This window comes from Epargyreus clarus, unplaced genomic scaffold (genome assembly GCF_041222505.1).
Source record: "Epargyreus clarus isolate Ecla_fem2 unplaced genomic scaffold, WU_Ecla_fem_2.2 ptg000026l, whole genome shotgun sequence".
In the NCBI taxonomy this organism is placed as follows: Eukaryota; Metazoa; Arthropoda; class Insecta; order Lepidoptera; family Hesperiidae; genus Epargyreus; species Epargyreus clarus.
The window spans coordinates 15,085,946-15,110,159 of NW_027332233.1; the positions used below are offsets into that span (position 1 = coordinate 15,085,946).

Consider the following 24,214-nt stretch of genomic DNA (forward strand, 5'->3'; position numbering starts at 1 on the left):
GAGATCCAGGTTCAATAAAACAGCCGGTAGTGTCCTAGTTACACACATTTTATTTTCCTATTTTATACCATGATATAAATTTTAACAAAGGATGATTATAATTAAGGGTCAGAGTTTATGAACATTGAGTTTAGAGGAACATCAGTCGCGTTGAATACAGCTGTTGTCTTGCAAGCAACACATTTCGAGTCATAGTATAAAATAATTAAAAAATCACAATGACAAAATATATCCCAGTCACGAATACAGCTCCAGTATTCATCTCTCTATTGTATGTCGCAAGCATTTGAATCTCACAGCACCAGTTACACCACAACATAGTCGTCAAATTCTTAGTTCTTTTTCACAACGGTATCACCATACATTCATATACGCGCGACATACATCTTGCTAAAAAAATTAATTACATTGCTAAGTTTCTATACTTTAAAACTAGGGTTAAGACATACATTATACATTACCTAGACAATAAAATAACTTACATCTAATAACTGTTTACACCTAAACGGAATATTTTAGAAAAATGAGTTGTACGGTCGGAGCTGAGGCGAGTGCCTGATACACTTTGGCACGTACTTCATTGCAGTCCACCACAATTTAAACACATGTACAGTACACAGTGGATGCCAACATCAAAGTCAGATGAATTTTGATATGTTCATTATTAAAAAAAATCGTCCAAACATATCATGGTGTATCGAGAATACATAATATTGTCAAATGCTTTGACTTATCCAATCCCTCTTAAGGATTAGACTAATACAGCGATAGAATGAATTTTATAAGCTTTTACTATAAAAATAAATAAGTATTTTTTTATTTTGTTTGATGTGAAATCTACAGAGTTCATTACATTACTACAATGCAACTCCAGTAAAATGATTGTTTACAAACTGAATTGAAATCTCACTCGTAAGAAAACACAACATTCCATGGGCAATGTCACTAGTAATTTTAAATAATTTAACTATCTAATTCTAAACCAAAATGGACAAATCCTATCTCACCCGTTATACTGAAAGCCACAGAGTTAAACAAAGTCTTATTTTTTGCGCAAAAATATAAAATGTAAATTATAATTTTCACATAGTCACGCTAAATGTTCATTATATATACAGAACAGTTATTGTGGACATTAATATTGTTCAAATTTGTTTTTAATAAAAGGAAATGATTGCCTTAGTATGACTTACAACTATTGAAGACAAATTTTCCTCAAATTTATTCTACTCGTCATAAGTACCCAAGCATATGAACACTAAGAAGATTTGTTTTTATTATTGTTAACCATCTAAGTATACAAAATTGTTTAGATGAACACTTGTAATGAAAATTTAATTAAAGATGATTGTTTGAATGGATAGATCTAGTCAAGTAGTTAACTCAATAAGTTAAATTTATGGAAGGGGGTGCAAAAACTATCATTAACATTGTTACGCCAAATCAATTTGGCTACAAAAAATACTGGTAGTTATGATCTTATAAAATATTGTCCTGCCACGTTACTTATAAAGGTACTTTATTCAGTGGTACGACTTTGTCAATCTGCTAATGATTGTCACATTAATTAATATATGAGTAAAAATTGACTAGATCAATAGGTTGCAAATAGAAATTTTGATTTCATGACCAAAAATAAATAGTGAAAGGCAATCTCGAGGGTCTTAAAACACCAATTTACAGCTTATTTCAATTATTCGACAACACTGTAATGATCAAAACCAAAAATTATGATCAAACATGATGGTACTACTATTACAAAAAATACCATACATGTGTTAAAACGAAGTTTGGCGCAAAAATGGCAGAAATTAAACCACATTTCGCAGACAACGCGATTTATTATTACGTCTTTGTATAATTTCAGACAACACTAAATAGCAGTTTCAATGGATGTATGAGATCAATGCTTTATTGCAGAAAAAAATTGACTCAATTCACTGGTTAAGCCGACGATACACGATCATTACGTAACATTATTATTATCACTGTATGTCACACAGACCTAGAAACGTTAACAGAGGATTTCATAAATTTACAACTAAATACCATATCGCCTAAAGTAACATTGTTTTCAAGCATGTTTAAATCACATTAATCGCAACTTATAATGAGAAGCACTACAGAAAATGTGCACATTTGACGACATATTCGATTATTGCTAAAATCGATCGGTTAGGAACTAACACTCAAAGTCCATTGCTGTGTTAATACGCGAACTTTGAACATTTTACAAGAGTCCGACCAGTTGAACAAGCAACATTATAACTAGGATTGCACACAGCAAAGTGAATGAATATGGCGTTAATTGTGCATAAAAACAGTTGGATGAAATTGTAATATTATATTAATGTGAACAGGATGGATTTGTAACAGAATGGTATTGAGTATGATACTTGTTCCGTGGCAGCGTGTTGGGGCAGTGGAATCATGTCGCGTAGCGCTTGGTCCAGAGGCGCGCTATGCGATCGTGCTCCTCTCTGTTCTGGAGGTATTGCGTTGCGATGCTGCCCACTAGTGGATCCGCTGAAATTACAAATTTGCCAATTAGAAGGTATTTTTAGAACCAAAAATTACTAGAACTTACTCCTAATAAGTCCTTGTGTATCCTTGGGTTCCAACAAAACAAGATTTGGAACATTAATAACTATTTATTATTTTACAAAGAAGATTCTATCTATGTAAAAACCATACAGAAATCATAATTACCATCAGTATTCCTAATCAATTGCAATATTCTAGTTTAAAATCGGTGCCAATAAAGGCTCCACCAAACCTACAGATGTTTTGGCTGTCACGAGAGGAGGATGAGGGTAAATGTGAAAAAGGTTGTTTTAGAAAAATTTATGGTAAAATACAATCACAAATTAGTGAAGAATCTCTGAGGACATAATCATGTAGATTGTGGCCCCTACAAACAAATTGTAATGTCTTGCATAAAGGTGTATGCATTCAAAATTATATCACCCATAAAAATATTTACCCATTAAAGTATATATACACGAATATGTAAAAATTTGATAAAAATAAGACAGATAATAACATATTAAACTGCGCAAGGAGATATGCAAATCTAACATACATAGTCACAAAAATTGTGTTAAATTATCCTGACAATCCCCAGGCATGAAAAAAATGCTACAACAGTGTTCTGTTATAGCATTTTTTTCATGCCTGGGGATGCCTGGTTAAAGTTATGTTTTACTTTAAGATTGAAGACATAATAATGCTGATTAACAACTTAGATTAGTTATTAATCAATCTACTCAATATTTTACCAACCAAAGATAAAAATATTACAATTTTTGCCAAGTAGAAATAGTAAAATTTCAACCTGAGACAGTTTAAAATTATATAGATTATGGTTATTAATATTGGGCTCAAATCTTTTATAAACATAATAGACACATTATTTAAGACCAGTAATCAAATAATTATAGTTCAAAAAACCTAAAAAACACGCTTTTATGATAAAATCAACTAAAAAGTAGAAAATAATTTTCAATCTAAGAATCAATCTAGTCTATTTATTACGATTTAAGAGATAAAGCCCAACGACAGACGAACAGACCGCAGAGGGTTTCGTTTTAACCTTTGAGTACGGAATCCTAAAAATCATTCTACAAGACGGCATTATAGATATGTTTCAGAACATTTGAGTTATAGGGAAATAACATTATTATTTTCTAAACTAAAAATCACGATATAAAAGTTACGCCTATTGAAACTAAATAGCAATAATTTGCAATCTAAAGTTGCGATGAACTTTGCTGAAGGTGCTTGAAAAATCTCGCCTCGAAAATCGTTAATCCTGAGGATGTTGATAAGGACAATGGTACAAAATTATTAATGTTTAAAATATTGAATTGTCATCGGTCCTTAATAAGTATGCCAAATTTCGAGTTAATCCGACGTTTTGAAGGGGGTTAAAATCATGTTCAAAGATTCCGTTACATACTAACATACCAACATACATACGTCTGAAGCTAATAAAAGCGTGTTAAAAACCAAATCTAGATTCCAATAACAATTATCGAGGTGGTAGAACTCTGTGGTTCGACTCTTGCAGAACCACTGTCACACCTATTTCTACCTAATAACAGCAGTGTTAAGCGTGTTCTGCTTGGTCCTCAGGAGTAGCAGTGCATCTGTAACCTCTGGTAGGAATCTGATTTTATGTAAGGTAGATTGGAGACATCAATGGGGTAGCAGTGGCCATTTACCATCAGCTGGATTGCATGCTCATCTGCAACTCTTATTTTACAAAAAAATAGATTAAATTTTTCCTCACCTGGATTACAATCAGTCAGCAAAGAACATATTGAGAGCAGGACCTTAGATATTGTCAGTGCGGGGGACCAATTGTCCTTGAGTATGTCTAGGCATATCACTCCCTGGCTGTTAATGTTACAGTGGTATATCCTGGTGCGGAATGTCACCTGAAAACAATGTAAAATAAGTTTGTTGATTAAATTATTTAAGACTATTTGATTAATTATATTGGTGCGCTGGGAGCAATTCATGAAATTTCTAAAGAAAATAATAAATGGAATCAAGTTTTTGTGCATCTTCTCCATAAAACTAAAATTTAGTTCTAAAATATAAAAATAAAATGAATATATTTTGAATATTAAGATAATGTAACTAGAATGTTGCATACCTTAGGCGGTTTAAAGGGATATTCTGGTGAGAAATGTATGTCAAGAAAGAAGACACCACCCTCGTACACTGATCCAGGTGGTCCTAAGATGGTGGACACCCATTCATAGAGGTTGTCTCCCTTAGGGCCTGCGCTACAATTGGGCGGGGGGTCCAATGTGATTTCAGCCAACTCCTTCTGAATCCTCTTTGCCGATGTACCCAAAGCTTTTGACATTTTGGGATTTGCTTTATTTTCCTTGGTGTCTGGTTTATTGTCTGTTACAGCTCCACTGGAGCCCGCGCCTTCTCTACCTCGTCCTGTGCCGCTCCCTGATGAACCAGACGCACCGGACATTATCTAAAAACCATCAAATAACTCATACCGCTAAACAAAAAAGCTACTTGTTAAAAAGCACGACGCATGGACTAAGCACGAATGATGAAAAGAATCCTCGAAATATGAAAGCAAACAAAAATGGAATTAAGTTATTGAAATCATTAAATTTCTTGGTCATTATCATTATAGCATATATCATCATATATGCTCACATGGACACAAAAGTAAGATTAGCGAGGTTCCTGTACTCGAGCATCAAGTTCGAAAATAAACAAGTGTGCGTAAAGTATGGACAAACAGTGGAAGGGCATTGACACACGACACATCAATGTGTGCCTCAATAATCAATAATCACAAGACTGACAAAGGCGTATTGTGCGATATGGAACGATACCCAATAATGTAGAAAATTACATTTTAGCCTCATGTGCAAAAAAGGATGCTTAACATACTTTTTTCTAAACAATAAAAACAAAATTTCAGAACAAAGACATTCATCCACTCTGTACGCTAATCACGATACAACAGCAACGTAACGAAAAATGGATAAAATAGCATCAAAAAGATCCGCAAATAAAATAAAAACTATTACTTTTACATAGAAATTGAACGGAAAATGATTATTTTGTACCTTACGAATAACAGTCGGCCATCTTGTGGGCTGGCGTTATCCGATAATTTATATTTTTTTGGCTCACCACGGACTCGAATAGAAATAATAGATAGACGTCCCCCGATTCTCTACAGATAGGATACAAAGAAACGTCTGGAATATGTACAAAATCAATGTTATAATGCGAATGGAATCTCAGTGTCAGGTGTTCGGCACTGCAAAGCGCAAACTCACTGTTACTTTCTCATCGTCCAGAATAAACACGCTACAATGCTTGCGGGTTAAATTGAGCAACAAATTTACCTTATTCAAACTTAAAGCTTGTCTTTTCCCGCTTTTCAGAAAAAAATCACAGGATCTGTCCACTTCTACCACATTTCATTCATCTGTAAATCACCCTCACCTGCACAACAACCACTGAAATTCACAGTTACACACGGGATAACTTTAAACACAATTGATCATATTACGTATAAAATTCCCATGTATTACTTTTCTATGCCTTACAGATAATAAATCAGATTGATTAAAAAAGCTTTATGGAAAAATCAAAGCAGTAGTTTTCAGATTTTGAGAAATTCACAATGCACAACCACTTTCCGACATGTTTATAAAAAAACCGGTGTGTTGCCATACCACATCGACTATTACATAAAAAAGTATCATAGACAAAACATTACTCCACTTCCCGATAATAATATCTGTATTTAAAAATAATAATAATAAAATAACATATACGTAGTTGATTTAAGCAAAGAGTATAGTAACCTATATAGGAAGATTTAAGGATGTCGAAAAAATTTAAAATTATAAATATTTCGACATAATACCAAGGAAAAAAAAGATTAACTATTGGTTACGAAACGACAAATTTTTGGTCACTTCGGCGGATCTTAATTGTTCCATCGTCCTAAACACCATTTTTGCTATTTTCCGTCGACCGAACATAACGAACATTGAAATTAATTTTATCGTGTCGTATTTCGCTAAAGGAACGAACATTTACGTAAAGTGGCTTCTAAATTTGTCGTTTCGTGTCGTATTTCGTATTAGATTTGCTATTTTGTATTGCATTTCTATAAAATTTCGTAATTTTCGTTGTGTCGATTAACATTTTATGTTGAGGGTGGGTGTGATTCTTTACAACTCATCACTTTGTTAGTTGTACTTAGGTCCCGCCATCTTTGCGCTATTTTTATTAATAGTCGTTGGTTGTCAGTATTGCATTGCGCCATATTTATTTGTCGTTGGTCATATTGTCAATACTGTCAAATTGTATTAGACTTTGACGTATTATTGTGTCGAAGTCAGCTGTCAGTGACATTGCAATTATTTGCTATTGTTGTCGATTTCGTTAAGTTTATAAACTTATATTAATTAATGACAATGTCTACTGGGAGCAACGAAAGTGGCGCAAGTGATGGGGACGTTAATAGGATTGCCCGGGATTACAGTATGATGCGATTGGAGTATATAGCGGGATCGGATATGACAGGCTGCGTTGAGGAGGACCTTAGGGAACTTTCAAATGAATTCCATAAAGCGCAAATAAATTTATTGCGTTCATTAAGTGCTGCCCAACGCCAGTCTGAAATTGGTGTAACTGCATCATTTGATACAAAATTTAGAAGTGTTCTGGCCCGTCTGCGGCATTTAAATAGTGACCGTCAGATTAAACAAGAAGTAGTTTCGGGTTTTGCTAAGCTGCCTAAAATTAACATTAAGCCATTCGATGGTAAGCTAGAAAATTGGTTATCTTTTAAACAATTATTTGAGTCGTTGATCCATAATAGAAATATTCCTAATGTGGAAAAGTTACATTACTTGTTAACTTGTGTCGAAAATAAAGCGTATGATTTAATCAGGAACTTTCCACTCACGGATGAAAATTATATAGACGCGTATGATACACTTAATAAATATTATAATAAGAAGCGCTATATAACGGCCTCCTATTATCAAAAGTTGTTGTCATGTGAGCCAGTGAAAACAAAATCAGCTGTAGAACTTGAGCGTGTTCATAGAACTTTTGTGGAGAATTTAAGTGTTTTGGAAAAGTTTGGATTACCAGATAAGAACTTCATGTTGTTCCATTTATTTTGGTCAAAATTAGATCGGGCCACAAAAGAATCATTTCAATTAGAATTTAATTCAGATGAGATACCAGAGTTCACTCAAGTTCAGGATTTTGTTGAGAAACAAGTTAGGGCATTAAGTGAGGTAACTCCGAACCCAATATTAAGTAATGTAGGAATATCAAAAGAACCGAAACCAAGTAACTTTAAAAAGTCCAAATCCTCATTTGTCGTGTCGGGAGTGACTTGTGACTTTTGTACTGGCCAACATAGTCTTTCATCATGTAAGAATTTTCTAAATTTAGATATAGATTCTCGATTTAAATTCATTAAAAATAAAAATCTTTGTATCCGTTGCTTTTCGAAAACTCATAGGGTAAAAACTTGTCGAGTCCCTATAAGTTGTGGTGTATGTGGGTGTTCACATAACACATTGTTACATTTTAAAAAATCGGTTACACCGTCCGCTGATAGCAATTCCCAACCTGATATTGAAGTTGTTAGTTCCATTAATAATAATGCACAACTGAGTAATATTGTTTTAACTTCTGTCGATGGTAAAAGTACAATCTTGTTTTCTACAGCTAAGGTTCTTATAAAAGATAGTTGGGGAAACTTTCAACCTGTAAGGGTGTTGTTGGATTGTGCAAGCGCTTGCAACTTTATTTCGGTACCATGTGCAAAGCGCCTTGGGTTATGTATTAAAAACACTAAACAATCAATAAATGGAATCGGATCTTCTGTTGCTGAGTCTCGTGGTTCACTATGTTGTGAAATAAAATCCTATAACTCAAATAAAATCGATTTTAAGTTTGAAGCTTTTGTTTTTTCGTCGATATGTAGTGACCAACCTGCACATTTTGTTGATTTTTGTGGTTGGTCACATATTAGGAATTTACCTTTGGCTGATCCAGACTTCGCTCGTCCAGGGGCTATTGACATGCTATTGAATGCGGATATATTTGCTTCATCTCTCATACCTGGTCTGAGACGAGGGAGGCCGGGACAACCAAAGGCTCTAAATACTATATTTGGTTGGATTCTAATGGGTGAGTGTGAGGTAGATCACACACACAAATGTCGTAATGGTAAACAGAGTGATTGTTTTTTCGTCGATAACTCTTATTTATCAAATATAAAATTAGATAACACTTTAAAAAGATTCTGGGAAACAGAAGAGGTTCGCACTCCTGTCTGTAAAATCCTTTCGAAGGAGGATCAAGCCTGTGAAAATTATTTCACTAATAATTATAGTCGTAACGATGATGGTAGATTTGTGGTGCCTCTTCCATTCATGAATCCTGCAGTAAAGCCATCGTTCTCACATTCCCGTGAAATTGCTTTAAAAAGATTTCTCTCTCTCGAGCGAAGACTTAATATAAATGTTGAATTTAGAGATGCCTACGTTCGGTTCATGAATGAGTATGAGGTTGCCGGTCATATGGAGCAGGTGGATCCCCCGACTTCAAGCGTTGGGAAGTTTTATTATATCCCTCATCACGGAGTATTGCGATCAGATTCTGTTAGCACCCCACTTCGTACTGTGTTCGATGCAAGTTGTAGAGATGCTAATGGATTGTCTTTGAATGATACGCTACTTGCTGGGCCTAAACTGCAAACTAATATTTTCGATTTACTTATTCGGTTCCGTTGGCATGCTGTCGTTTTTACTGGTGACGTCAAACAGATGTATAGACAAATTTTGGTTTGTAGAGATGACACCGAGTACCTACGCATTCTGTGGCGCCCATCTGCTGACGGTCCTATACGTGACTATAGGCTTCGCACGGTCACTTATGGCGTATCATCTGCACCGTTTCAGGCTCTTCGTGCGATCGCTCAACTAGCAGAAGACTCTACCCAAGAACTTCCGGCTGCTTCTACAGTTCTTAGTAGAGACATTTATGTCGATGATATCGTGTCGGGCGCTGACTCGGTAGAGCAAGCTCTACAATTGCGCTCGGAACTCACCAAAATTTTGTCGTCTGGTGGTTTCCATTTAAGAAAGTGGACATCTAATTGTAGTGAGTTTTTCGTTGATCTTCCATCTTCTGACTTATACTCAGAAGAATTTAAACATTTCGAAGAGATGTCAGACCTCTCCTTAAAAATTTTGGGACTTTTATGGCATCCGCAATCGGATGATTTTAGATTTCGTGTCGTCAACCCCGATGATTCTAGGTGCACCAAACGTACCATACTCTCCCATATTGCGCGGATTTATGACCCTTTGGGATTTCTAGCGCCGATTACGTTTTATGCTAAATATCTTATGCAACTTCTTTGGACTTCGGGAGTTTCATGGGACGATAATGTGCCACCTCACATTGCACACGAGTGGTTGCGATTTAAGTCTCAATTGTCGTCGTTAGTTTCGATTACCATTCCTCGGCGTATGGTAAATTCTTTCGTGTCGTTACAGTTGCATGGCTTGACGTGACGCTTCAGAACGTGGCTATTGTGCTGTCACATTCTTTCGTGTCGTTGAGGCGGATGGCTCTACATCCGTTCATTTTTGTTGCGCAAAGTCGAAAGTCGCGCCTTTGCGAAAATTGTCGATTCCAAGATTGGAACTTTTAGCTGCTGTCTTGTTATCTACTTTAATGGAATCAGTGGTAGAGGCTTTAAAACCATTTCATGCAGTTCAAGAACTTTACGCATGGTCTGACTCTACTGTCACTTTGGCTTGGATTAAATCTTGTCCATCCAAGTGGAAAACGTTTGTGGCGAATAGAGTCAGCCACATTCAGAGTAGAGTAGCTCCTGACCATTGGCGTCACGTGAGCTCTAGTTCGAATGCTGCTGATATTGGTTCTCGTGGTACGCTTCCAGCTGACCTCGTTGACTGTTCCATGTGGTGGAAGGGCCCTTCATGGCTTGTAGAGCCAGAGAATGATTGGCCTTCTTCATTATTGGTAGAACAGGACACAGACTCTATCGCAGAAGAACAAAGGATTCTTAGCCTTCTGTCACCGGAAAAGGGGAATCTCGTTAGCGATTTGTTAAATCGTTTTTCGTCGCTTTCGTAAGTAAAGCGTGTTTTGTCATTTTGTTTTCGTTTCGCTCATAATTTGAGAAATTATAAAAATAAATTTGTCGGTGCATTACAGCCTTGTGAGCTACGTCAAGCTTTTGAGTTGCTCATAAAGCAAGCACAAGTAGAGTCGTTTTCGTTTGAATTGGATTGTCTAAGTAAAGGTTCGCCTAATTCGCTACCCAAAGCCTTGCGTAAATTGTCTCCTTTCGTTGATGACGCGGGTATTTTGAGGGTGGGCGGTCGGTTAGCTAACGCTAATGTAGAGTTTACCGATAGACATCCTATTCTTTTACCTTGTAATCATAGATTAACATTTCTTATTATCGAAGAGTGCCATAAGAAATTTATGCATCCTGGTGCTCCAACTCTACAAAACTTTTTCTCGCAAAATTTTTGGATTCTCTTGCCTAAACGAGCTATTTGTTCCGTAGCTGCTCTCTTTCGTGAGCGTGGTGAGAGGATCTAGAAGTTTTTTTTGTCATTTTCGTATACTAGTAACGTTTCAACGTAACTCTTTCTTGTTGTAGGTTAATAATTTGTGTCGTTTTTGTAAGTTAGTTACGTTTCCACGTAACTCTTTCGTGTCGTAGTTCATAATATGTGTCGTTTTCGCAAAATAGTTAGTTTTAACTTAACTCTTTCTTGTCGTAGGTTAAGTAATGTCTATTTGTTTTCGTAAATACGTAGTATTTAGGTGGGCGGTATGTTCAGTTTTGTCTATGGTTCTACGTATTAATTATCTGTCGTTGGTATTAATTTTAATCTGTAGGATTAAAAGCATAGAGATTTATAGTTTGAAATAGTTCGTTGTAGATCGTCGTTGTCGTCGTGTCGTTCGCGGTGGTGTATGCCGCCACCGGGATAAACTTGTTCGAGAAGCTTCGGAGTCGTCGGTCGCGCTCGCGCATATTTGTCGTTTTAGTTATACTCCGAAGTAGAAGCCACTATTCGTATTCGTAGCGTTTCCTTTAAATTCGCGTTAACTTCATTGTTCGCGGTGCAACGTGCTGTAAGATCGACGCCACGTGAGAAGAGGAAGAAGGTAGAGGTAACCGGTAGACCATTCCGAGGTAAGACTAGCTAGCTCGAGCTTAGGGTGAGTTGAAGGTGCCTTATACCTAGTACAAGAGGCTGCGCCCATCAGCAGCAGGTGAGTGCGTGACCCTATAGCACTTTGCATCTTATTTTTCGTATATACAGTCCACTTAACCTTCTTCGGGACACGGTCATCCTGTCCATCGAAGAGAGGAACATTCGGTTCCTTATTTGTTCTAACGGCCGCGGAAATCTTAATATTTTCGGTCTCGGAGCCGAATGCATAACATTTTTGGTCTTCGAGACGAATTCACCACAATTGGTTATTTTTAATAAAATGAGTTTAGCAGTTTTATAACTATATTTTTTTATTTGGGTTGTTTTCCTATTGTTTTATTGAAAATATGTAATGATAATAAATAGGAATCAATAACAATAGTTTTTTGTCTATGAGTTATACAGATAAAATTTTAACATTGTCTATTTTTAGGCCGAAAGCAAAAAAATCGTAGCCGTAACAAGATATTTTAAAAAGGTCTTAACCAAATGTAGATGTCAGTGTCATATTTGTCACTTGTCAATTCAGGTTTATAATAATAATATTGTTGATTTGTTTCATGCAAATATTGATATAATACAATACTATTTTCGCGTTAATTTGAATTGTTACAAAACAAAGAGTACAAAATTCTTTTGTAATTAATAGAATCGCCATTTATTTTTTTTATTTCGTAACGTTTATATAGAAATAGAAGGAAATCCTGTACAAAATATTGTTTATAGAAATCGTGCTAATCATCAACCAAAATGGGTAAACGACAGCATCAGAAGGACAAAATGTTAGTATGAATACTAATATTACGTTTTTTTTTGCTTTTCTCTTAAAAATACATACCTCTCATTTGTGAAAATGTAATGTACCTAATGCCTACTGTTCATTTTATTTAGGTACCTTACGTACACGGAGTGGACCACACTGTACGGTGGGAAAAGGTCTGGCACCGCTGTGGAGGAGGATACAACATTTAAGAGACTTCCGTTCGACCATTGCTCCCTATGCCTGCAACCCTTCGACGACCCTTATTGTGACGCTGATGGAAATATTTTTGAGTTGCAAGCAATCATAGAGTTTGTGAAAAAGTTCAAAATTAATCCCGTTACTGGAAAGGTATGCTTTGATGTTGTTTGAATGTAGTTTGTATTTATTGTAAGCTTTAAATAGCAGAAGTAGTGCATGAACAAAAATTATTTCACCCGATTAGAACCCAATGTACCTTACATATAAACTGATTTATGTTAGAAATTATTAAGGTTGGGTATCTCAATTTTATTAAGCTAATCATAAGATAAGACTGTTGTATTTCTTACCTACCATAATTTTTAAATGATAACTAATAAATTTGTTTATTTGTATAAAGTAATCTATGGAATTATTTGTATGTAACTATAAATTTCTCTAAATATATTTCCAGAAACTAGACTTGAAAGCCCTTACAAAATTGAACTTCACAAAGAATGCCGAAGAGGATTACCACTGTCCAGTTTTATTTAAGCCTTTCACTAAGAACTCACACATTGTGGCTATTAAGACCACTGGTAATGTATACTCTTATGAGGCAGTGGAACAGCTTAACATCAAAGGCAAGAATTGGAAGGACCTCGTCAATGATACACCATTCGCAAGAACTGTCATAATTACAATACAAGATCCACAGAACTTAAATAAATTTAACATTTCCAACTTCCACCATATCAAGAATAACTTAAGGGTGGAAACTGAGGGTAAGTGCTGTTATTAACATATATACAGTGTGTCCCGTAAGTACCACGACAAACTTGGGGAGAACATAGGTGAGGGTCTGACCTCTCTGGGAAAAAAAAATTACCTTAGTAAAAGTGTCACCGTTTTTGCACTATCAATTGTTTTAGATTTTTTGAGAAATTCAGCCCTCTTCATCTTCTTTCGTTAACTGCGTGTACAAATTTGGTGATGCAGTGTTTATTTTTTCTGTTAAATACTATCAGATAGTTGGTCTATCATATTGAAATGTAAATTGGTTAAAAGATGTAAAGGAGCAAGTGCATGGTTCATTTCTTAGTAAATCCCTCGAGTTTGGGCTAAATTAGTAAGAGATCTACCATCCATATCCTGGCTCCATCATCAGATCAGTTCCAAGATGTCAAATTATGTTATTGTCATTCAAATTACATACATGTACGAAGTTTCACTTCGAAACGACAGTTCGAAGTAGGTAAAAATTGACTTAATAAATTGTAATACTTTGTTTGCTAGTTAGTTACTAAATTGTTTTTTTACAAATGAAGAATAATATTTTTAAGTGTGTAACTAGGTAATAATGTGATTTAGTACTGCCTGACACGTTGTGAGTCGGTAGAAACCGTAATTTAAATAAAAAATCGATCATTACGTTTTAGTTGATTTCAGTCCCTTTCATGCAAAAACGGCCTAACTTTTTTTCAACTTTAAATAGTAAGTGTGGTACCTTTTTCAAATCTCTAATAACTGGACATATTTTTTGGCGCAACGTACACTTATAGTCCAGTACATTTTTTTTCACCGCGACGAGTCAAAGTTGAGGGAAAAATAGTAAAAAAATTAAAATCTAAACATATCCCTATTTTTTTCATGGTTCCTTTACATCTTTTAACCAATTTATATTTCAATATGATAGACCAACTATCTGATAGTATTTAACAGAAAAAATAAACACTGCATCACCAAATTTGTATACGCAGTTAACGAAAGAAGCTGAAGAGGGCTGAATTTCTCAAAAAATCTAAAACAATTGATAGTGCAAAAACGGTGACACTTTTACTAAGGTAATTTTTTTTTCCCAGAGAGGTCAGACCCTCACCTATTTTCTCCCCAAGTTTGTCGTGGTACTTACGGGACACCCTGTATATTGTGAATCATCATTCTTTGTCATTTGTCATTATGTGGCTTTTTCACATTCACTAAAAGATAAATTGGTTAGGCTCCAAACAGATATTTAAATGTAGAACTTAAAATTTTTGCCAGGCCACAAATAATACTTAGGTCTCTTCATGGCAGATCTAAATTGAGATTGCCTTTTTATGATGTTACAAATATATTTTATTCATGTTTACTTTCTAATTATGCTTTGATATACCTCCATACAGAGAGCCATCAACCTCATGTTTCTATTTTCCCTTTTAAAAATATGTCCATCGTCAATTTACAGAGGAAATAGCAATGAGGAAGGACCCTCACGCTAGGCTCAAGACAGTTTCAGCAGAAACTAGAGATATACTCAATGAACTGAACAGAGTGTACAAGGCTCCTGAAGTGAAGGAAGTTAAGAAAGAGGTTTGTTTTGCCTATCTAGTATTTTTATACTATAAGTCACTCGAAAATAACAAATAAATAAAACCAGAGTAGAAATATAAATACATATATAGCTCCAGTAAAGTATGAAAACAGGTCACAAATAAATTAAATTTGATAAAAACATACTATACAATGTTAAATTATATTTTTTTTCTGTAAAATGAAACTACACATCAGTCACTGTGCAAGTTTATCTTATAAAAGAATGAACTTATTTTCCTTGGGGTTTTCATTGATAGTTTCGAATGAGTAACATGGACTACACTCCCTTAAAGTGTTGGGATAAAAAACATGCAAGTGCAGGCATCTTTAAACCAAAATTTTATATTCATTTGTTAGTAACTGATTCAAACAAATATATTCCTGTAGGTAGCAGACAAGTTCAATGCAGCACACTACTCAACTGGTAAAGTGGCTGCCAGTTTCACATCCACAGCAATGGGGCCTGAAACTGTGCACGAAGCAGCCATTATATGTGAAGATGAGGTCAAATATGAGAGGGTTAAGAAGAAGGGTATGTACACTTTTGAGAATTTATTTAAGTACAAACATGAAACTTATGACACCCAAGCATCTACTTTGCATATTGTAAACTGCATAATCCACATACCAATTTACTAGTTTAGAGGGAATTTCTATATGTGCCTACACAGGTATCAATGTTTGACAGGTTTAGGTTTGACAGGTATCATGGTTATATGAGATGGTTGTCAATTCAAATAAATTTACTAAAATTTGCTGCTGACTTTTCTCTTAAATACCTTGTACAATATTTAATTAATAGCAAATGCAATAACCACAATTCATTCCTACCATGTTTATAATAACTTGAAAGACTTGAGTACTATTATTATTATTAAACTAAATATGTGTATTGAAGTATTGCTTTTCTATTTGATATCTACATTATATATTTTCACAGGTTATGTCAGATTGGTGACCAATGTCGGCCCCTTAAACTTCGAGCTGTACTGTGATGTTACACCTAAAGCTTGCGATAACTTCATAAAGCTTTGCAACAACGGATATTACAATGGCACAAAGTTTCACAGATCAATTAGAAATTTTATGGTAAGTTACGTTGGTTAATCTTTTCTCTGAAGTCTTTCCATCTTTTGGTTCCATCTTCAGATTTCAATTTAGAGTCTTGGCCAGCTGTCATATTAACATCATCAATTAATTTCTGCCTGTAGGTGCTTGTGTACTTGCCTTTGTGCCCTTAGGATCCATCAATCATCTATTAGGATTCATTTGTATCAGACATAGATTCTGTTAGGCATGTGTCATTGCAAACAAAATACCATTTATCTATGCAATGTATTTATACTGTAGCCTGTAAAAAAATTGGTTGAATGCCATGCCTCATGTCTGGCACATTCAATGTCTGTAGATATACTTAACTGCATACCCATTAATCTATACCCTATATACCCTTACTTCTTATTCAATCCTAGTGTGAGACCAAAAGTTTTTCAACATAATTTTAGATCCAGGGTGGAGATCCAACAGGCACAGGTCTTGGCGGCGAATCTATATGGAAAAAGCCGTTCGAAGATGAAATTAAACCAAATCTGCATCACACAGGTCGAGGCATACTTTCGATGGCTAATTCAGGGCCCAATACTAATGGATCGCAATTGTTAGTATATTTTTGTTTATAAATACACTTTACTTTTTAACTTTCTCAGCATTTTTTTAGAAAAAAATATACTTAAAATTACTTTGTTAGTAGTGTTTTATGCGATTCTTACGACATTAACTAGCTTACCTTGTGTCAATTTATAAAAAAAAATATGTGGGTTATATAAAAATTATCATATTTTCGAAATGCGCATGCAGTCCACCTGATGGTATGTGGCTACTACCGCCTATGGACATCTGTACTCAACCCCAGATAGGATTAGATATTCCTACCTGAGGTCGGCCACAGATGCGCCGCTACCCCTGAGGACTAAGCTGGAACGCCTCGGAAAAGTATGTCTCCCTTACCACACCCTTCAAAACGGAACACAGCATCGCCTAAAACTGCTCTTATTAGGCAGAAATAGGTGTGGCGATGGTGCCGCCGGAGTCGAACCACAAAGCGTTCTACCACCTTCACCACAAAGGGTTCTACCACCTTCAAATATGGCAAGAATACCATTGAAACAATTTGTTTCAGCTTTATAACATTCCGATCTTGCAAACAATTAGATGGTAAACACACAATATTTGGTAAGCTGGTTGGTGGACTGGAGACATTGAATGCTATGGAGCACATTGAGGTGGATAACAAGGACAGACCAATCCAAGACATCGTAATTGAAGTGGCGCAGGTCTTCGTGGACCCCTTCTTGGAAGCTGAAGAACAGGTATTCTAATTGTTGATGTTTATATTGGAAAATCTAATAACTTCTAATTTTTTATAATTCAATTTATATTGTCTTAAGCCAATCTGTAACCAACCCGAAACAAAACTCTGTAATTTGTTTTTTTTTTATGGTGAAATATAAATATTCACAATAATCTTAAACTGATTTTAGTTTTTTTTTTTTGTTTTGTGGATTAAACTAATTTAGTCACATTTCAAGTATGAATTTATTTGATGAATATGTGACATATATTTTTAAGTCTTTTAATAGTCATCTGACCTGAATCTGATAACGTGACCCCAAGATAAAACAAACTCTCTATGTACTTCCCGATTCCTTATTCAGTCTGTGGCCATTTACTCGTATTATCTGTAAACATATTAGTGTTTAGATATTTTCTTAAAGAATAATTATATTAAACAATAACACAGTACAGAGATGAATATATATTTACTGATGTATTTGCAGCTTGCAGCGGAAAGAGCTGAAGAGCTTAAAAAACAATCTGAAGCTGAAAAACAAGAAAACAAACAGAAGAGAGTCTCAAAGCAACTGAAAGTGTTCAGGGATGGTGTTGGAAAATATTTGAATATTCAAGAGCACTCGTTAGGTTCTAAAGCTGCCAAAACAAATGAAGTGCCTGTCAAGAAACCAAGAAAAGATGCTAAGAGTGGGTTTGGTAGTTTTGACTCCTGGTAAAAAAAATTGTAATCTGGTAGGAGCATGGTGAACTATTTATCATCTTCTATGTACACATGTAGGATTATTATGTAAGTGTAAATAAATAGTCTTTTATTTATATATTTTTTTATTTCTATAACTGTAGATTTAATATAATTGTTACAATACTGACAGAATAAACTGAATGTTATTAACATTAATGATCAGTCAATCTATAAATTACACGCTATAATGTTATTACATGTTAAATTGTTGTTATTATATAAGGAATAATTTACTTATTAAGTAGAATTAATTAATTAAAGTGTTGCTTACATCTAAGTAGGGGTAGTGATTTATTTTAGTGCATATAAATAAAGTGACATAAACATTTCTCATACTTACCTACATAAATTTATAATTGCTAATAAAAAACTCTATTCAGTAATATTGGTGTTAATTGTAAATTATCTTTCTTTACCATATATTATCATAATATCCAAATTCAGTAGCAAAGTGTTAATGGTAGTACACCTTGTGGCTGGCAGTGGTATTACCACCACAATAACTATTTCTGCCCTATAATGGCAGTAGTAAGCCCTTCTTTATTCATGTGTGAGCTCTGTGGTATTAATATAATAATATAATTATAAAAATTATTTCATTCTCATATTGCTAGAGATCCTGGCATTATTGCTGCCATAAACACACAAAAACAAATCAACAATAATTAATTAGAATAATAATAATTAATTATTTAATATGTAATGCTCAATAATAATAAAAAAATGAGTTAACAACTAAACATAATGTTTAAAATACATAAACATAACAAATCAAGTCATTGCCCTGTACAATACACACTTGAGTATGATAGTGGCCTAATCCATGCTTATTGTCAAAGAAAAGCCCAGTAAAAAAACCTTTGATAAGAAGTATCCTATGATAAAGTTCATTATTTTGAGTCTAAAAGATGTTAAAGAGAAAATGAGATCTTTTCTTTAATATTGAAATAATGGAATAAGATGGTTGTGAAATAGCATTACCACAAATTATAATTTGTTATTGTATTGTTATTGTATTGTATTGAGTCTTTAAAAAAATTGCACATGTGCATTATTTAAGTATTTATGCTCCGTCCCGATTCTGACTCACAATGATATTGAGTTTCCACAACTAATCACACTTAAAAGGTTGACTGCAAAGTAAATATGTCTAAGAACTCCATTTGAACACTACAAGCTTCATTTAGTAGTTCTGACGCCGCCTGCCTGTCCTCTGTTTGTCAAACCTCATCTCCATCTCCTCCAGAACCTTTGGAGTATAGCGGACAACCAGCTTGACAGATCCTACCGCCTGCTTGAGCAGTTCCACAGCCTTTTCGTGATTCTCACCTTCTACTGAAACGCCGTTTACGGATAACAGCTGATCTCCCCTCTTCAAGCCGCCGTGACGATCAGCCACGCCCCCAGGAATAATTCTGGATATGTAAATCGGAGAATTTTGCTCCTTACCACCCATGACGTTGAAGCCCAAGCCTTCTTCAGTCTTAGGCAGCTCGACTACGCGAGGATGGGCGTGACCTTCTGCTGCAGCGAACGCAGCTACTGTCGCTTTAGCAGTCGCGGATGCCCGGATGTCCGCGGATCCCTGAATGTCGACAGTCTCGTAAACATGCTCATATACTTCCCGAACAGCATTTAGGAAATCACTCTGAAGCACCTTCTGCAACGCAGCTAGTTTCGTAGCAGGTACTTCACCACTTTGTTGCAGTTTTTCCAGTAGCTCTATCGCTCTTTTTATATCCCTCGCTAACGTCAATTGTTCACCAGTGCTGCTCATAGTTGTCATTTTAAACCAATTACTGGGTCAAAAGTAGGCAAATAGAAGAAATTAAAGAATTTTTTCCATAAAATCCAATCGATCGACAAAGTGACAATTAAAAAGCTGAGCTGAGGTGATTAGACCCAGGGGGGGTACACTTCCATACATTGTGACGTTTTCATTTCGAAGTACGCCATCTATATTTTATCGCGTTACATTTCTATGTTATGTTTAATAAATGTCACGACAGATGTCGCTTAATAGAAAATTTGTTACAAATGTATAATTTAAGTCTAAAAATAAATAAATTGTACCAAATAATACTTAAAAAATGTATTTACAGCTATTGCAATAAACATGTTATTTAGATATGTCCTTAATTTTTATTAAAAATTATACGATTACAAGTTAAATGGTCAATTTTGCGTACGGGCAAGTACAGAAATGTAATTTTTACGGTTTTGAGTTTTGACTGGTTTTGACATATTCCAATCACAAATATGGTGGATGCGAATGCGTGTGTGCGCGTATTTGTTGTTTGCTATAATTTGTGACTTTAATGCATGTTTCACTGCCTGAATATCTCCAGTTTGTCAACTTTGACTTTTATTTTTACAACCCCTTTAATATTTTTAATACTTAAGTACAAGTAAAATAAGTATTCTAATAATACCAACATATATGTACACATCTATAGCATAATATGGCAAATACACATATATAGGTACGTATAGAACAACGATTTTATTGCGCGCAACGAAATACAGATGGCGCTTTTAAATGAGATGCATAAATATCCCGCAAGAGGGTACTCTTTTCTCATATATTAATTTACTCTTTGATTAGACCTGTAGCAAACCGTATGTATTCGGTACTAAGTAACGGGTGCGCTCTCTGGTACCGAGTAACGAAACGTTACTACTGAATGAATTTCGTTACTCGCACGATTTCGTTCCTCGATTTATATTAGTATTATGTGAAATTTTATTTTATTTAATATGACTAATTTCATTAGAACAAACTATTTATGTTGTTTAAAATATGTTTTTATTTAATAATGTCTAATTTCAGGTTCAAAATAAAAGATTTATTTGTTTAAATGTCAATACAATAAATAACTTTGACGTAGTGTTGGTATTTCATTATGAATTAGAGATTTCATTAATACTACCTATTATAATATTCTAGGTATTTACTCAATAGTTCATCATTTCCAGTTCTACACTACACTGATACACTCGTACCAAATGAACGATACGATTCGTTTCGTTGGGTTATCATACTGAACCTCTGAGGTATCAAAAAGTAACGAGTAACGTAACGATACGAAAGTAACGAGTACTCATTTTTATAGTAACGAATACATACGGGTTTGCTTTTTCTCGTTACTTTTACACCTCTAGAGGTGATGGAATAGACATTAGACAGATACAAAGTGCGTTCAGAATTTGTCTTCTTCGAGGAAATAAATGTATGTTAATATTTTTTTCTGATTTGAAAAGAAATGAAATAGCTTTATTCTCTACTACTTTTTTATAAAAAAGTGGACTAGTAAAGTAGTCCAATAAGAGGTTTACCGTAATAAGTAAATAAGCAGTAGTGACTGCTACTGCTATTTTATAGAATAGTATTTCTGAACTGATCCAGTCTATAATCTGTTATGACAGATATCATGTTTTGTTGTAATGTTGGTACTTCCTACATATTAAGGCATAGTATACACTGTACAAATATTCATAAAATATTTTTACATTAAATAGTATAATAAATTATTAATATCACACATGTTAAGGACATTGTACTCATTAGGGCTTTCCTGCAGCATAATATTTTTTTGATAAATCTGAAATACCAATAAATACCAATTGCGTTGTATTTGCATATTTTTTTTTACGCGGAGTAATCCTCATGGATTCACTTCCGCCCGGGGAAGCGAAAGGGATATGTCGGACTCTTACCGACTAAAACTCCGCGGCGTTCTACTGGACGCTTGATGCCGGGTCGCGAGAAGCGTTAGCATTACATTCGCGACCCGACAACGTCAGCCGGCGCTGATGTTAACGCCAGCCACGTCCCGAGAGGGAGGGGCCTCTCTCAGTGATATTCCTCATGAGATGAGCGTGCGGAACGCCGCTCTACGGCGTCCCGTGCGCCTGCGACGGATTGGCTGGGCAGACATAGCTTCCCTGGCCCTTTCCGCCGCCTCCTTCGCGAGCATTACTGCTTCGCAAAAGGAGCGCACCGCCTGCCACGACCTGTCACTCTCGACCATGGCGTGAACCACGGACGGGAGCGAGAGGTCGGCCCCCAATACAGAGCTGAGCGCGCTGCGCTCCGCACTCCACGCAGGGCATACCTCCAGCGTATGCTGGGCCGTCTCATCGAGGCAATTGTCGCAGTGATTGCACCTGGCCGTCGGCTCCCGCCCGATCCGACACAGATAACTCCCGAAACAACCATGTCCCGAGAGTATCTGAGGATATGACGCCGAATCGCCTACGCAACCACTGTAGAAAAATCGGACGAATTGCCTCGATTGTCCGCAAGCCGGCACTAGGATCCGCCAGTCTGGACCTCCACGTCTCGATTGTATTTGCATTCTAATATTTAGCTACCTAAATAGACACAACATTATTTATTGTTTATACGATGAGAATATCTCAGTCCTTATATCATGACATTATTTTTAAATTTTTATTTTTATTTTAAATTGCCTTTTTGAATGATATCTTGACAGAAATACCACTACATACTTCAAATCTGACCCCGCCGTTATTTTGCAAATCCCTGCCTAAGGTAAATGACATTTTATCAGTAGTGCCAACTGTTATACCCATATTTGGGTTGTAATTTCGTGTTTTATTTTGCGTAAATATAATAACTTGCAGCTATAATATAACATCAGCAGTTACTTAATTGCAGCTAATAAGTGTAAATCAGTGTTAGTGTTTAAGAGAATCAAGGATTTGACATCATGGATGATTTAGGTGAGTACGTTATCGTAATAACCTGTTTGCCCCGTACTGCTGAAATGACGTGTTTTTAAAAATATCTCTCATTACCATACTTATCTGAAGACTTTCAATATGAAGACGAATATAGTCACATCTCAGTTTTGCAACCTATGTATATAAATCCTTATCACCACTATCGTGTCGTTATATAAAACAAACAAACCGAACATATTGCTCGGCGTTTCAGTTCAATATATTGTTACTGTTTATAGCTTTTTATTAAAACTGAATACTGCATTCACTACAATAAGGTTGATCATAGATCTCAATGCAAAAACACTATTATTGTGGAGATCATCTTATAACTTGCTACTTATCAAAAAAACAACACCTTATCCATTCCTTGAATAAATCGGCAATTGTATAGTACAAAAACATACCGGAATATTGAATTTTAATGTTAGGAGTTTAAGTTGAAGTGCAGATTACTGTAATGCGTACAGATTTTTTACTATAACACCAATTTTCTTCTAGCTAGGCACTGACTTTTGTTTTTTTTTTTCATCACAATAGTGATAAACATAGTGTTGTAAGTCTACATAAAGTAAATTTTACTAATTGCTTAGACCAATAGTCATAGTTTGTGATGTTATTTTGCCTCTCACACTGGATTTGTGGGTCGAACCTCAAATATGCATGTTGGACTTACTTGATGCTAAGTTTAGACTAGGCTAGGTACTAATGTTGAAAATACTTTGTTAGGAAACTGATAAGCAGGAGATTTCTGTAAAGGAAACACTCTGAAAGGTGTGTGAACTTTACCAGTTGGGCGTTGTATTGAACTGATACATTTTCATTCTGTGAGGAGGACATTTCTTCACTCTATATACTATTATAGCGACCTCCAGCTTCAATAGTATAATAACTACAATATAGGGACAATGGCTAATAATAGCTGATTCAATATGTTTATTTGAATTGATAATATGATGCTTAAAACTTATATTATTACTTATATTACACACATAATGTTTTCCAAGCAAAGCAATTAACATAATATTGAAGAATTGGTTAGTACTTTAAGTAATTTTGTTTTCCTTTAATGAATCATTTATTAATGACTTCTTGGAATTTGGTTTTACAAGCAATACTGTCGGTTGAAGCAATAATATAGTTGTATTTTTATATTTCTTTTCAAATTGAACTTGTTTTATTCTCGACTAGGGGATTTGATTATAAGAATTAGATTGATAATTTAATGGTTTTCGTTTTTATTAACATTGCCCTCTTAAATCCTTTCGTTCAGCCTTATAGTTT

The 24,214-nt window shown here is 35.1% G+C and overlaps 4 protein-coding genes across 14 annotated transcripts in view; 2 read left to right on the forward strand and 2 right to left on the reverse strand.

The window, feature by feature from the left end:
* Nucleotides 1-27: 27 nt before the first annotated feature.
* On the reverse strand, nucleotides 28-6,226 carry LOC140753141 (ubiquitin-conjugating enzyme E2-24 kDa). Of its 11 annotated transcripts, none has more exons than XM_073087552.1 (5): nucleotides 6,099-6,226; nucleotides 5,895-6,008; nucleotides 4,661-4,999; nucleotides 4,292-4,439; nucleotides 28-2,526 (listed from the first exon to the last, which is right to left on the reverse strand). In XM_073087552.1, the coding sequence occupies exons 3-5, from the start codon at nucleotides 4,994-4,996 to the stop codon at nucleotides 2,429-2,431; spliced, it is 582 nt and encodes a 193-aa protein (XP_072943653.1). In that variant the 5' UTR covers nucleotides 4,997-4,999; nucleotides 5,895-6,008; nucleotides 6,099-6,226; the 3' UTR covers nucleotides 28-2,428. The 11 variants fall into 11 exon arrangements, with proteins under 11 accessions (XP_072943653.1, XP_072943659.1, XP_072943650.1 ...); XM_073087558.1 differs by having other exon boundaries at nucleotides 4,661-4,971; nucleotides 6,099-6,225; XM_073087549.1 differs by adding an exon at nucleotides 5,610-5,744 and having other exon boundaries at nucleotides 5,995-6,221.
* Nucleotides 6,227-12,485: 6,259 nt separating this feature from the next.
* Nucleotides 12,486-18,258, forward strand: LOC140753100 (RING-type E3 ubiquitin-protein ligase PPIL2). Its single transcript, XM_073087478.1, has 9 exons — nucleotides 12,486-12,577; nucleotides 12,687-12,906; nucleotides 13,211-13,520; nucleotides 14,963-15,087; nucleotides 15,478-15,622; nucleotides 16,031-16,179; nucleotides 16,596-16,747; nucleotides 17,270-17,459; nucleotides 17,928-18,258. Exons 1-9 carry the CDS (start codon nucleotides 12,546-12,548, stop codon nucleotides 18,156-18,158), a joined length of 1,554 nt encoding a protein of 517 aa, XP_072943579.1. The 5' UTR covers nucleotides 12,486-12,545; the 3' UTR covers nucleotides 18,159-18,258.
* Nucleotides 18,259-19,213: 955 nt separating this feature from the next.
* On the reverse strand, nucleotides 19,214-20,069 carry veli (L27 and PDZ_signaling domain-containing protein veli). Its single transcript, XM_073087479.1, has one exon. It carries the CDS (start codon nucleotides 19,968-19,970, stop codon nucleotides 19,368-19,370), a length of 603 nt encoding a protein of 200 aa, XP_072943580.1. The 5' UTR covers nucleotides 19,971-20,069; the 3' UTR covers nucleotides 19,214-19,367.
* A 2,684-nt stretch (nucleotides 20,070-22,753) lies between these two features.
* The window catches only part of Pax (paxillin), a 63,569-nt gene continuing 62,108 nt past the window's right edge, over nucleotides 22,754-24,214 (forward strand). Inside the window, exon 1 of the mRNA XM_073087997.1 lies at nucleotides 22,754-22,930. Coding sequence (XP_072944098.1) covers nucleotides 22,918-22,930 — 13 coding nt within the window. The 5' untranslated portion in view covers nucleotides 22,754-22,917. The remainder of the gene's footprint in view (nucleotides 22,931-24,214) is intronic.

Excerpts from the sequence above, each read along its gene's own strand:
- LOC140753100 (XM_073087478.1), top strand. The coding sequence starts at position 12,546 with ATGGGTAAACGACAGCATCAGAAGGACAAAAT. Across the intron at positions 12,578-12,686 it reads CAGCATCAGAAGGACAAAAT|GTACCTTACGTACACGGAGT; the intron begins GTTAGTATGAAT and ends CATTTTATTTAG. Across the intron at positions 16,748-17,269 it reads AATACTAATGGATCGCAATT|CTTTATAACATTCCGATCTT; the intron begins GTTAGTATATTT and ends AATTTGTTTCAG.
- veli (XM_073087479.1), bottom strand. The coding sequence starts at position 19,970 with ATGACAACTATGAGCAGCACTGGTGAACAATTGACGTTAGCGAGGGAT.
- LOC140753141 (XM_073087552.1), bottom strand. The coding sequence starts at position 4,996 with ATGTCCGGTGCGTCTGGTTCATCAGGGAGCGGCACAGGACGAGGTAGA. Across the intron at positions 4,440-4,660 it reads ATCCCTTTAAACCGCCTAAG|GTGACATTCCGCACCAGGAT; the intron begins GTATGCAACATT and ends CATTGTTTTCAG. Across the intron at positions 2,527-4,291 it reads GCTGACTGATTGTAATCCAG|CGGATCCACTAGTGGGCAGC; the intron begins GTGAGGAAAAAT and ends TTGTAATTTCAG.